At 52.9% G+C, this 11,831-nt stretch overlaps 1 protein-coding gene and 1 pseudogene across 9 annotated transcripts in view; both read right to left on the minus strand.

The window, feature by feature from the left end:
- Positions 1 to 259: 259 nt before the first annotated feature.
- LOC129150552 (transcription factor Dp-2-like) lies at positions 260 to 3,079 on the minus strand (annotated as a pseudogene).
- A 2,399-nt stretch (positions 3,080 to 5,478) lies between these two features.
- Positions 5,479 to 11,831, minus strand: part of LOC103283920 (patr class I histocompatibility antigen, A-126 alpha chain-like) — a 64,092-nt gene continuing 57,739 nt past the window's right edge. For 2 of the 9 annotated variants that reach the window (XM_054722705.1, XM_054722703.1), the window contains 2 exons: positions 11,597 to 11,629; positions 10,056 to 10,218 (listed from right to left, as the gene is read on the minus strand). In XM_054722705.1, the coding sequence (XP_054578680.1) occupies positions 10,202 to 10,218; positions 11,597 to 11,629 (50 nt within the window). In that variant the 3' untranslated portion in view covers positions 10,056 to 10,201. Of the gene's footprint in view, positions 5,966 to 6,114; positions 6,163 to 10,055; positions 10,219 to 11,180; positions 11,463 to 11,596; positions 11,630 to 11,831 lie in introns of those variants that run through there. The other 7 variants (XM_054722704.1, XM_054722702.1, XM_054722698.1 and 4 more) reach the window with 6 other exon arrangements.

The following is an 11,831-nucleotide window of genomic DNA, read 5'->3' on the forward strand; positions in this document are numbered from 1 at the left end:
AACTACAAATGGGTTTGTCTCAAAAACAAAGATCCTTGTTTGGGTAATCTGGAAGCGTTCAGTGATTTTTAAGGGGGAGGCTGATATGTGGAATTATTCATTTAAATGACACTTGATTGGAAGCCTGGAGTAGGGAGACTTACGCATGAAATCCTTTTCACCCTCTTTACCTTTTCTGTCTATCAAAAGGCTATTTGCAGAAAAACCTTCAAGAGAAACTTCTAGAAGATAGGGTTTTTTGGGGGGGTTCGTCCTGTCTTTATTCTGGGGAGGAAGAGTCCTCCTCCTCGTCTTCATCATTGAGCGAGCAGGGCGGGACTCGGAGCAGTGAGAGGCCGCACTGCTGGACTAGTGACTGTTGGGGGCAAGGATCTGCCCAATTGCTAAGGTCACTTCAGCATCCAAGCAGAACCCCTGGATTATGCTTGATTGGGACAAGGTGGCACCAGTGGTCAGGTCTAAACTGGAAACGGATTGGGTAGAGTTCAAAAGCAGTCCCTGATTTAACCATGACGGTCCTGTGGAGATCTCTGTGATATAACCTCTAACGCCTTTGGCACCAGTGACTTAGCACGTTTCAGATCCTCCAGAGAACATTTGCCTGACTCTAGGCCCGTGGTCCGCAAACTGCGGTTCGGGAGCCACATGCAGCTCTTTGACCCCTTGAGTGTGGCTCTTCCACAAAATACCACGGCCTGGGCGAGTCTACTTTGAAGAAGTGGCGTTAGAAGAAGTTTAAGTTTAAAAAATCTGGCTCTCAGAAGAAATTTCAATCATTGTACTGTTGATATTTGGCTCTGTTGACTAATGAGTTTGCCGACCACTGCTCTAGGCCAAACGACATTCCCATCTGCTTCAGCACTTCGATGTCATCATGGATCTCAAAGGTGCTGTCAAATTTGAAAAGATATTCAAACTTGTCACTGGAGATGCTGCAGTCTATGACTGTTTTCCTCAGAATTGAGTTAAATTGTCGGAAATAGTCGGTATCCCAGAATGAGAGAACTCAGTGAAAAAAAATCTCTCACCATCCTACAAAGAAAATCAGAGTCAGAGCAAGCAAGTAGCTCACCAGATGGGATGTCATCTATTGGACACTTGTTCTCCCAGCCAAATCTAACTGCCTACAAGGTACCAACCTCCCAGGCTTAGATCTTTGCTCCAAGTTTGAAAATTCTCATCCTTATCCATCCCTCACCCCAGCACCTGAATTCTCTTCCTACATGAGGAGAATTCGACACATAAAGAGACTTGATGGGAAGCAGAGACCACGTCCTTCCATAAAAGAGGGAAACTCACATCCCCCAACATTCGTGCATCTGGACACGGCATGAGGCTCCATCTGTCCTGACTCAGGACGTGGTGACACAGAGAGGCTGGGACTGTGCAGGCTGCATTTGGTAAGGGTGACGGGAGTGGCAGTAACAGTGTCAGGTGCCAGGAGAGCAGAGGTGGCAGTCCTAGCACAGGGCCCAGGGACCAGCATCAGGGGTCAGTGATGGTATGAGCATCGGTGCCCAGCAGCAAGGCAGTGGCTCCTGTGTGAGGCCTGACCTGGGCTGAATGTGGATCAGTTTCTGGCTGTGTGACCTGAAGCCTGTGGTTTTCCCCAAAATACTATTAGAGTCCAATATCATATACTTACTACTTTATGTCAAAATTAGAATACATTGGGATTCCATTGTTTGCTCCAAGAAATATACCTGGGGAACAGTTTCAGAGAGCAAGCCTCAGAGATGTTATTATTGGGACCCAGGGCCCATGTCCTAACTCTTCCACCTGTCTCTACCCCATGGCAGAGAGAATGACTTGTAACTCCCAACATTATATCTCATAACTGGTGATAAATGTCCTCCATTTTCTTTCTGAGGAAAAATGAAAACCTTTAAATGTGGATGTAAAACCCCTCCCCACCCTGAGCTGTGGCACTGGCCTCAGTGGTTCCCAGGCTGGCTGAGCCCCAGGATTGCTTGTGAGCTTCTTACAAAACCCCCAACCTCTCTCAGACCCAAGACCCAGAGAATCAGGCACAGACCAGAACCACGTGTGTAACAGCCCTGCAGGCGAGGCTGACACACGACACGGGGAGTCCTGGTCTGGGTTCTCGCTGCTCAATGTGGGATCTGAAGACCAGCAGCATCAGCACCTTGGGACAGAGCCGGACTCTCACACTCTGCCCCGGACGTCCTGACCTAACAAGAGGTCCAGGTGGGTCCTGCGCACAGGAACGTCGGGGGCTCCGTGGTCCCTGTGCCTGCTAGACCCGGAGACAGACAGTGCAGTCGGCTCTGGTGTGTGGTCTGACCAGATGGCTCAGCACTGGGTCCTGGGTTCAGTCCTTCTTCCTTGGTCTCCTGTAGCCATCAGTTGCTTGGTGACCTCGTCCATTCTCAGGGCTTTAAATGTCATTTAGCTGTGTCGCCTCCCAAGTCTGTTTCTCCAACCAACATCTCTCCTGATCTCCAGACTCATATGTCCAACTGCCAATCCGACGACTCCCGTGTGTTGCTAACAGACACTCCGCTCCAGCATCTCTTAAAATGAAGGCCTGTGATGCCCCTCAAATGGGCTGCTCCAGAGTCTCCCCATCTCTGCTAATGGGAACTCTGTCTCTCTACTTGTGTCCTCTGAGATTTTTGGTGACCTTGACCCCTCTCTCACAAGCCCCAGAGTAACCACTAGGCACGCTCTAAAGTCCATCTTCAGCAGGAACCAGAACCCCAGCACACCCACTCTTTCCACCTCTCCAGCCTGGAGCCCCTCACAGACTCCTCCTGCCTCCCCACAGCCCCTCACCTCCCACTGTTCTCAGCTCAGCAGCCGCAGTGATCCTTTAAAGGGGTATCAGGCCAGGCCTCTCCTGCTCTAAACTCTCCTGTGGGTCCCTCCTCACTCAGAGCACTGTCCCTGCCCTTCTTCCTTCCTCCAGGCCCAGGAGGTCTGGCCTTGTCTTTATCTCATCTCCATTACTCCCTGCTGCATTCCCACACTGGCCTCCTCCCTCTAAATCCAGACACACTCCTGCTCCAGGCCATTCGCACTGGAGGTGCCACTGCTGGAAAGGACTTCCTTCCGACATCCTCAGGGATAATTCCTCATGTCCTTCAATGCTTTCCTCAAGCTCCCTTCCCAGTGAGGCCCCCACTGACTGGCCACCCAAATCAAACAGACAAGCCCTAGTGGTTTAGCTCAGTGGATAGTGTGTCGACCTGGGGACTGAAGAGTCCCGGGTTGGATTCTGGTCAAGGGTACATGCTTGGGTTGTGGGCTCCATCCCCAGCTGGGGACGTGCAGGAGGCAGCCAATCAAAGATTTTCTCCCATCGTTAATGTTTCTATCTCTCTCTCCCTCTCCCTTTCTCTCTGAAATAAATAAAATCTATACTAATAAAAGGGTCATATGCTAATTAGACCAGGTCGACCATACATCTTCCAGTCGTCTGGTCCTCCTTCCAGACAAAGCCACAGTGACGGGGCTGAGGCAGAGGCGATTAGGGGCGATCAGGCCGGCAGGGGAGCAGTTAAGGGTAATCAGGCCAGCAGCGGAGGGAAGTTAGGGGTGATCAGGCTAGCAGGGGAGGGCAGTTAGGGGCAATTAGGCTGACAGGAGAGGGTGGTTAGGGGCGATCAGGCAGGCAGGCAGAGTGGTTAGGGGTGATCAGGAAGGAAGCCAAGCGGTTAGGAGCCAGCAGTCTTGGATTGCGAGAGGGATGTCCGACTGCAGGTTTAAGCCCAATTCAACCTAAACTGGCAGTCGGACATCCCCCAAGGGGTCCCGAATTGAAGAGGGTACAGGCTGAGCAGAGGGACCCCTGCCTCCCATGCACAAATTTCATGGACCGAGCCACTAGTATATATACTCAGTTTGTGCATGTGTGTGTGTGTGTGTGTGTGTGTATGTGTATTAGAGGACCAGTGCATGAATTTGTGCATGAGTGGAGTCTGGCCAGCCTGGCTAGGGGGAGGGGATATGGGTGGTTGGTCAGCTTGCCTGCTGGTCAAATTCCTGGTAGAGGGGACAATGTGCATATTAGCCTTTTATTATATAGGATATACACTGAGTGGCCAGATTATTATGCGTTCAGAGATCATAATAATCTGGCCACTCAGTGTGTGAGAATGTGTGTGTGTGTGTGTGTGTGTGTGTGTGTGTGTGTCTGTGTGTGTGTGTGTGTGTGTGTGTGTATTAAAAACTAAGCAAAAAAAAAAAATCTGCCACGGTCAGTGTCCCCGACAGCTACACTTGGGATTGCCTTCCCCTCGGCGTTTTTTCCCAGAACACTTACCCCTTGTCACACGCATCTGCCTTCCTTGTTTACTGTGCTTTTTCATTCACGCTGTTTCTTCCCACACAACGTATGTCCCACAGGACAGCAGCTCTTCTGATTTTCCTTCAATGTTCCCCAGATGCAGAAACACTGTCACACACATGGCACACAACCAATATTGGTTCATGAATGATCAGTGCAGAGCACCTCCCTGTGCTAGAGACACGTCTTCATTAATGTGGCCTCAGACCACAGCTGTCCGGTGGCAGCTACAGCACAGCGAGCTCTCACATTGACATCAGTGCACCTGCTCTTCCCACAGAGCGGCTCTCCCTGAATCTACAGGAGACTCTGCTTCAGAAATCCCAGGGTTCCCACTGCAGCCAGCACTAGAGGGCAGGGCAGGGCAGGGAGAGAGGGTGAGCGAACAGAGCAGAATTCGAACAGGAACTTATCTAAGATGACCTATTACAGGATCTCTCCTCTCTGCTAATTCCAGGACCTGGTTGCTTGGAGAGTTTAGGAAAAGATGGAAAGAACAATCAATTCCTGGAAGGAGCCAAGAGCAGGATGAGAATGAAAATTCATCTCTCCATACCACGGACTCTTGAGTGCAGGGAACCCTGAGCCTTGTGGGCAAAATGACAGAAAACTAAATCACCTCTGGCTGGTGCTGGATAGGGGACACTCTAAAGAAGAAAGAGACCAAACCATATAACAAGAACACAGACAGGCATAGTCCTCTACACAAACAGAGAAACAACAAATACATCCCAGAAGATGAGGGCTGAGGGCAGGACCCAGGCCTGAGCCTAGGCTGACCCGCACACAGGAAGGCCTTGCTGCCCACGGTTTTGGAGATGTTCCTCATGAGGACAGTTTACAAAGCCCGGTGATGTTGGAGTCCCTGTGATGGAAAGTCCTGGTGGGACAAGGTCCTACTGAAGGGAGAAGGACAAAGGAGCAGAGAGACGACCCAGCTGAAGAGAGACCAGGAACCAACTGGGCACAGCCCTGACCACACTCGGTCCTCACAGCCTCTCCTGTCCCCCCTGCAACAGCCTCAGTACAGCAAACACACAGGACCGGACAAGTTCTCGGTGCTTCCCTTTATTTCCTCTCAAATGTTAGGATCTTATCCTTTAATTTTTCTTAAAAATATGTTTTTATTGATTTTCCGAGAGAGGAAAGAAGAGGGAGACAGATTGAAACATCAGTGATGAGAGAGAATCATCCATTTGTACCACTTGCATGACCCGGGTGAGAACTGAGCTGAAATCTGGGCATATGCCCTGAAAGAGAATCCAATCAGCACTTCCTGGTTCCTGGGTGGACACTCAGCCACGGAGGCACACCAGCCGGGCTGTTCTCCTTTAATGAACCCATCACCCCTTCATGGCAAGAAGTGAAGAAGAATGCATATCCAGACTCATTTCAATCAGGCAGAAAGAAGCTGCAGCTGAGCGCACCAGGAAGTACACACAGGAATGGGGAGGGCCAGCCCCTCCTCTGCTGGACAGGAAGGCTGGGGAGGGGGTGTGGCGGACAGGGGTGGGCCAGCCTCCCACCTCCTCACATTTGCTGATAGGAACACACACATTCAGATGCCGTTGGCAGAAAGAAATCAGAGGTTCTTAAATCACAAAGTGGGAGCGTGAACAAATCTCCCATCACTCAGTCCCCGACAAGTGCCTCACGCTGTGGAAGAAAATGATGAACAAATGCAGTTCAGTGGCTGTAAGCAGTGACATTCTCAACAGCCCATGCAGGCTCACTATGTCCCAAAGAATCCCCATCACCCGGTCCTCTCCCTTTTGCCCCAACCCCTGCTGTCGTCAGAGTCTCACCTTTAGAAGCCGTGAGAGATGCATCAGAGCCCTGGGCACTATCGCTGCCTGGGGTAGAACAAAACAGGACGGGGTCAGAGCCCCCAGGAGAGGAGGCTAAGGGAGGAACTATGGGGGTGAGGTCCCCCATGGGATCCAGTCTGTACTATCACAGGATCTCAGGGGTCACCCTCCATACTCACTGGCAGCCTGAGAATAGCTCCCTCCTAGTCCACCTGTGGGAAGAAAACATCCTGTGAGAAGACAGGGAGGAGGCAGGTCTATGAAGTCCTAAAGGAACTCCTAGACCTGGAGACCAGAGAAGTTTCCAGAACTGAGACTACAGACCCAGGGCAGGATCAGGAAACCTGAGGAAACTACACGTGTGGGGTCTGGACCAGCCACCCTCCCAGAGGTCTGTCCTCAGCAGGGACCTTCCAACCTGAGCTGGGAGTGCTGGGCACCAGGCCCCCTCACTAGAATCAGCAAGGTGATGAATTTGTCCCTCATGTTCACCCGTGTCTTACTAAAGAGTGAGTGTCAGCAAATAGGGCCCCACACTGGGCAACCACACGTGTGGGGATGGTACTTGCCATTAATGAAGCAGAACACACTTCTACCTGAGCTGGCAACCCCCAGTGAGACAAGCCACTCAGCCCCACCCCTTCCCTACCTGAGAGCTTCCTCCTCCTCCACATCAATCCAGTGACCACAGCGACCACAGCTCCAAGGATGACCAGGCCCGCAACCAGGGCCACTCGGGGAATGGTGGCCCAAGGACGGCTCTGGGAAGGGAAGGGGAGGTGAGGGCCCTGACCCCCAGGCCTCAGCCCTGACCCCACTGAAGTCCTCCACAGGCCCCTGCTTCCCTGAGACCAGGCTCTGTGCCCACGCCCCTCCTCACCCCATCTCAGGGTCAGGGGCTCGGGCAGCCCCTCGTGCTGCACATGGCACGTGTATCTCTGCTCCTCTCCACGGGGCACCACCAGGGCCGCCCACTTCTGGAAGGTCCCATCCCCCGCAGGCCGGGTCTCCACAAGCTCCATGTCCTGGGTCTGCTCCTCCCCATCACGCTGCCAGGTCAGGCTGATGTCCGCAGGGTAGAAGCCCCGGGCCCAGCACCTCAGGGTGACCTCGCGGTCAGAGATGGGGTGGTGGGTCACGTGTCTTTGGAGGGTCTGAGGAGAAGGGTGAGGAAATTCAGGAACTTGGCACTGTCAGGGGACCCTCCAGCAGCCCTCATGTGACCACCTGAGAGTGGACAGGGCACCTGGGGAGGGCGAGGGAGCACACAAGCAGCCACCAGCCTGGACACAGCATCTGGGGATGATCTCTAGTCTTTAGAAAGTTCTAGTCAGAGGGACACAGCCCAGGGTGGGAGGCAGGCCTCACGAGGAGAAACGGATTTCTGGTCCTGTCCTGGGTGGAGGCAAATGACTCAGAAAAGTCCCTGTCAGACCTCAAATACACTGGGTGAGGGGAGGGAACAGGGCCTGAGAGAGCAAGTCCCCCATGGGTCCCAGAGCCACTGCAGGGTCAATGGGAACCCTGATCAGTTATTTCAGTCTTGGCCTCCCCTCTAATTGTCCCTGAGAGAAGGGTGGGCGTCACTGGATCGGAAAAGCCAGCGGACTCAGTCTCCTGGCCCCAAGGAGGGGTGTTCTGACACTGATCCTGTGTCCTGTCTCCTTGGTGAGCCCCAGTCCCAGAGAAGAAGAGGGAGGCCCAGAGGCCCCTGGTACCTGCGCGCTGCAGCACCTCCTTCCCTTTCTCTAGCAATCTGTGCAGCCACTCCAGGCCCTCCCCCTCCAGGAGGTTCCTGAATCGCTCAGCCACACTGGCCACCTCCCACTTTTGCTGGGTGATCTGTGTCAGCCGCGGTCCAGAGGCGCAGGTCCTCGTTCAGGGCGATGTAGTAGGCGAACTGGAAATAACCGCGGAGGAGGCGCCCGTCCCATTTCATAGCCAAACATCTCCTGGAGCGAGTGAGACCCTGACTCGCCCCGAGATCAGTGTCGCCCACTAAGCCGCGCCCCCGCCCCACCCGCGGGGATTAAACAGAAACTGAAAGTAAAAACCGGGTCCAAGTCCTCGCAGGCTCCTCCCGGGTGTGTGTTGAAACTTGCACTCGGACACTCGGGGCGACCCCGGCCCGCGTGGCTCACCGTCCTCGCTCTGGTTGTAGTAGCCGCGCAGGGTGTGCAGGTTCACTCGGAAAGTCTGTGCGTTGCCCCTGGCATTCGGCGTGCTCAGGTCCCAATAGCCAGGCTCCTCCTGCTCCATCCACGGCGCCCGCAGCTCCGCCCTCTGACTCTCCGAGTCGCTTTCGTACCGCAGGAACTGCTTATCATCCAAGTAGCTGACTTAGAAATGTCTCAGGGAATGGGGGGCCGGGGGGCCGCAACGGAGGGGCTGACACCCGCGACCCTCCTCCTGGCGCGTGTTCGTGGTCTGGGATCCGAGGGACAGGAAAGGGGAAGGGGCCCGGGAGACGAAACGGGCAGCCGGACACAGAAGAGAAGGCTTAGGACACGGTAGGAGTCTGGGGTCTGGGCGGGGGTGGTGGAGACGCGCCCAACTCGGGGTCCTGCGCCCCCGCAGGTTTCCCTCGCTCATCCCCGCAAAAGCCGTTCCCTCCCGACTCCACACTCGCGCGCCCAGGTCTCTGTCAGGGCCAGGGGCCCCCAGAGCAGCAGGAGGAGGGCTGGGGACCCCAAGACCGCACCCTCGCTCTCTGCAGTCTGAGCCCCGATGAGGCCCTGGAAGCATTGCACCAGGAGCAGCGGTGACGCTGATTGGCTTCTCTAGAAACAGCACGCCAATGGGAGTGAGAACTCGGCTCGCGCGTCACGAGTATCCAGGAAGGAGGGCCCCACACAGGCTGTGAGAGGAAGTGAATCTGCAGGGAGGTGGGGACTCCCCAACACAGAGCATCCGGCTTCAGCCTTGCCCTGGGGCTGGGACCCTGAGACCAAGCCTGGGACCTGGGACCTTGCCCTGACCCCTCCCCCTGCACGGAGAGCTCCTGTCACCGTCTCCCTCAGTCCTGCCCAGGGGTGTGTGAGAACCAGGGAGACACCCCATGCTGGGACCAGCCCTCTCCTCCCTTCCTCTCCTGGAACCCCTCTCCCTGGAATGGACTCTGCCTCCCACCCTCACCTCTGCCCCTGGACACTTCCAGAGGAAAGCTCACCCTGGGAACTTGACAGCCCCTCCTGTCCCACCGGCTACAGACTCAGCACAACAAACACATGGGTTCTAGAAAGTTCTCAGTGATTCCAATTATTCCCTCTCTAATTTTAGAATCTTCTTCTCTTCTTAACCCATCAGGCCTTCCTGGCAAGAAGCAGGAAAACAAATTCACATCCAGAGTCTTATTTCAATCAGGCAGTAAGAAGGTGCCTCTCAGTGCACCACGAAGTAAACACAGGGATGGGGAGGGCCCCCGCCCTGCCTGTGCTGGACAGGAAAGTGGGGTGGAAGGGGCGAGCCTCTTACCTCCTTAAGTTATGCTGATAAGAAGGCACAAAACATTCCGATGCCCTTTGCAGAAAGAAATCAGAGGTTCTGTATTTATTTTTATTTTATTTTTTAAAATATATTTTATTGATTTTTCACAGAGAGGAAGGGAGAGGGATAGAGAGTTAGAAACATTGATCAGGTGCCTCCTGCACACCCCCCACTGGGGTTGTGCCTGCAACCCAGGTACATGCCCTTGACCAGAATCGAACCTGGGACCCCCCAGTCCGCAGGCCAACGCTCTATCCACTGAGCCAAACCGGTTAGGGCTATTTTTATTTTTTACTAGCGTTCCTGTTGCAGGAAAAATCCTGCAATAGGATTTCCTGCTGCACTCTACCCCGCCTCCTCTCCGCCCTTGTGGCCCCCCCCTTCTCCTCCAGCCCGCCTGCTTTTCCCTTCGCCCCGGCCCTGACTTCGCTCCTCCCTTCTCCTCCCCCCCACCCCGGCTTGCTTTACTCCTTTCTGCAGCTCTTGGCCTCTTTCGACGCTGTCTTGATATGCAAATTAGCCGCCATCTTTGTTGGAGTAATTTGCATACTCGTCCTGATCGGCTGATGGGCGTGGCTTAGGTGTGGCGAAGGTGCGGTCAATTTGCATATTTGTCTATTATTAGATTAGATATTGAAAATAATTTTAATTGATCCATCACAAAAGCATTGAACAAGCAAGTAATGTTAATAAAAATTTTTAAATGAAATATTTAAAACTTAACAGCAGTGCAGAGAATAAAATGTGTGCATAATCACACATATTTTAACACTTCCACATTCATTTGGGAACCAGGACTTTAAATTTTGGAACCATGTTAACTTACAGGCAAATGAAGGAATGTAATGAACATATTCTACAAAAAGTTATAACCTGGAAAACTACTTCCCTAGAGTATTATTGCCAGATAGTAATTATATGTTTTTGAGAATTAACAATCTTAATTTATTTTTTTAAATCAGAGGTTCTTGATGTTCGGGCTATTGGACAATATAACCCTTAAGGGCCATTTGTAAGCTTCCCACCACAGGGGAGCAAGAGCAGGAAAAACTTGCCAGACACCAGGAGTGAGACCATATAAGCAACTGAAATTTTCCAAAAGGCACCTGATCCCACACCTGCATTCCATCCCCTTTCAAGCCAACTATTTAGCTCCCAGACCCACTGGCCACAGAGTTTGCTGCCAGTGACTGCATCTAAGGATGAAACCCAAAATTGTGGGTGTTGCCATCATCCACCCAACCTCCCCTTGGCTCGGTGCTGTGCAGCCCTTCCCTTTGGTATCGCATCCCCATCCTCTTGAATAAATTTCATTTTTCTTTATTTCCATTCAAATGGCTATGTAGCCTGCCCGCATATCACCAGGCTAACCTTTCACTTGAGTCACAAAGTGGGAGTGTGGATAAATCTCGCCTGACTTAGTCCCACACTGAGCACCACAAGTAAAGACAGGGATGGGGAGGGCCCAGCCGGGCTCTGATGGACAGGAAAGTGTGAGAAGGGCCAGTGGTGGGAGCGTTGGGCCAGCCTCCCACCTCCTCATGTTATGCTGATAAAACGCACACATTCAGATGCCATTGACAGAAAGAAATCAGAGGTTCTTGAATGACAAAGTGGGAGCACGAACAGAACAAATCTCCCATCACTCCTCCCCCCACAAAGCACATGACACACGCTGTGGAAGAAAATGATCATGAAATATTCAACTCTGTGGCTGTAAGTGGTGACATTCTCAACAGTCCATGCAGGCTCACTCTGTCCCAAGAATCCCCATCACCCGGTCCTGTCCTCTGGTTACATCAGGATTTTACCTTTAAAAGCCAGGAAAGATATATCAGAGCCATGGGCACTATTGCTGCCTGGGGTAGAACAAAACAGGAAGTGGTCAGAGCCCCGAGGAGAGGAGACTAAAGCAGAAACTATGGGAGGTGCGGTCCCCCATGGTATCCAGTCTGTACTATCAAGGATCTCAGGGGTCGCCCTCCATACTCACTGGCAGCCTGAGCATAGCTCCATCCTTGTCCACCTGTGGGAAGAAAACATCCTGTGAGAAGACAGGGAGGAGGCAGGGCCATGAGGTACCAAAGGAACTCCCAGAGAAGTTTCCAGAACTGTGGCTACAGACCCAGGGCAGGATCAGGAAACCTGAGGAAACTACATGTGTGGGGACTAGACCAACCATCCTCCCTGAGGTCTGTCCTCAGCAGGGACCTTCCACCCTGAGCTGG

Source organism: Eptesicus fuscus, chromosome 10 (genome assembly GCF_027574615.1).
Source record: "Eptesicus fuscus isolate TK198812 chromosome 10, DD_ASM_mEF_20220401, whole genome shotgun sequence".
NCBI lineage: Eukaryota > Metazoa > Chordata > Mammalia > Chiroptera > Vespertilionidae > Eptesicus > Eptesicus fuscus.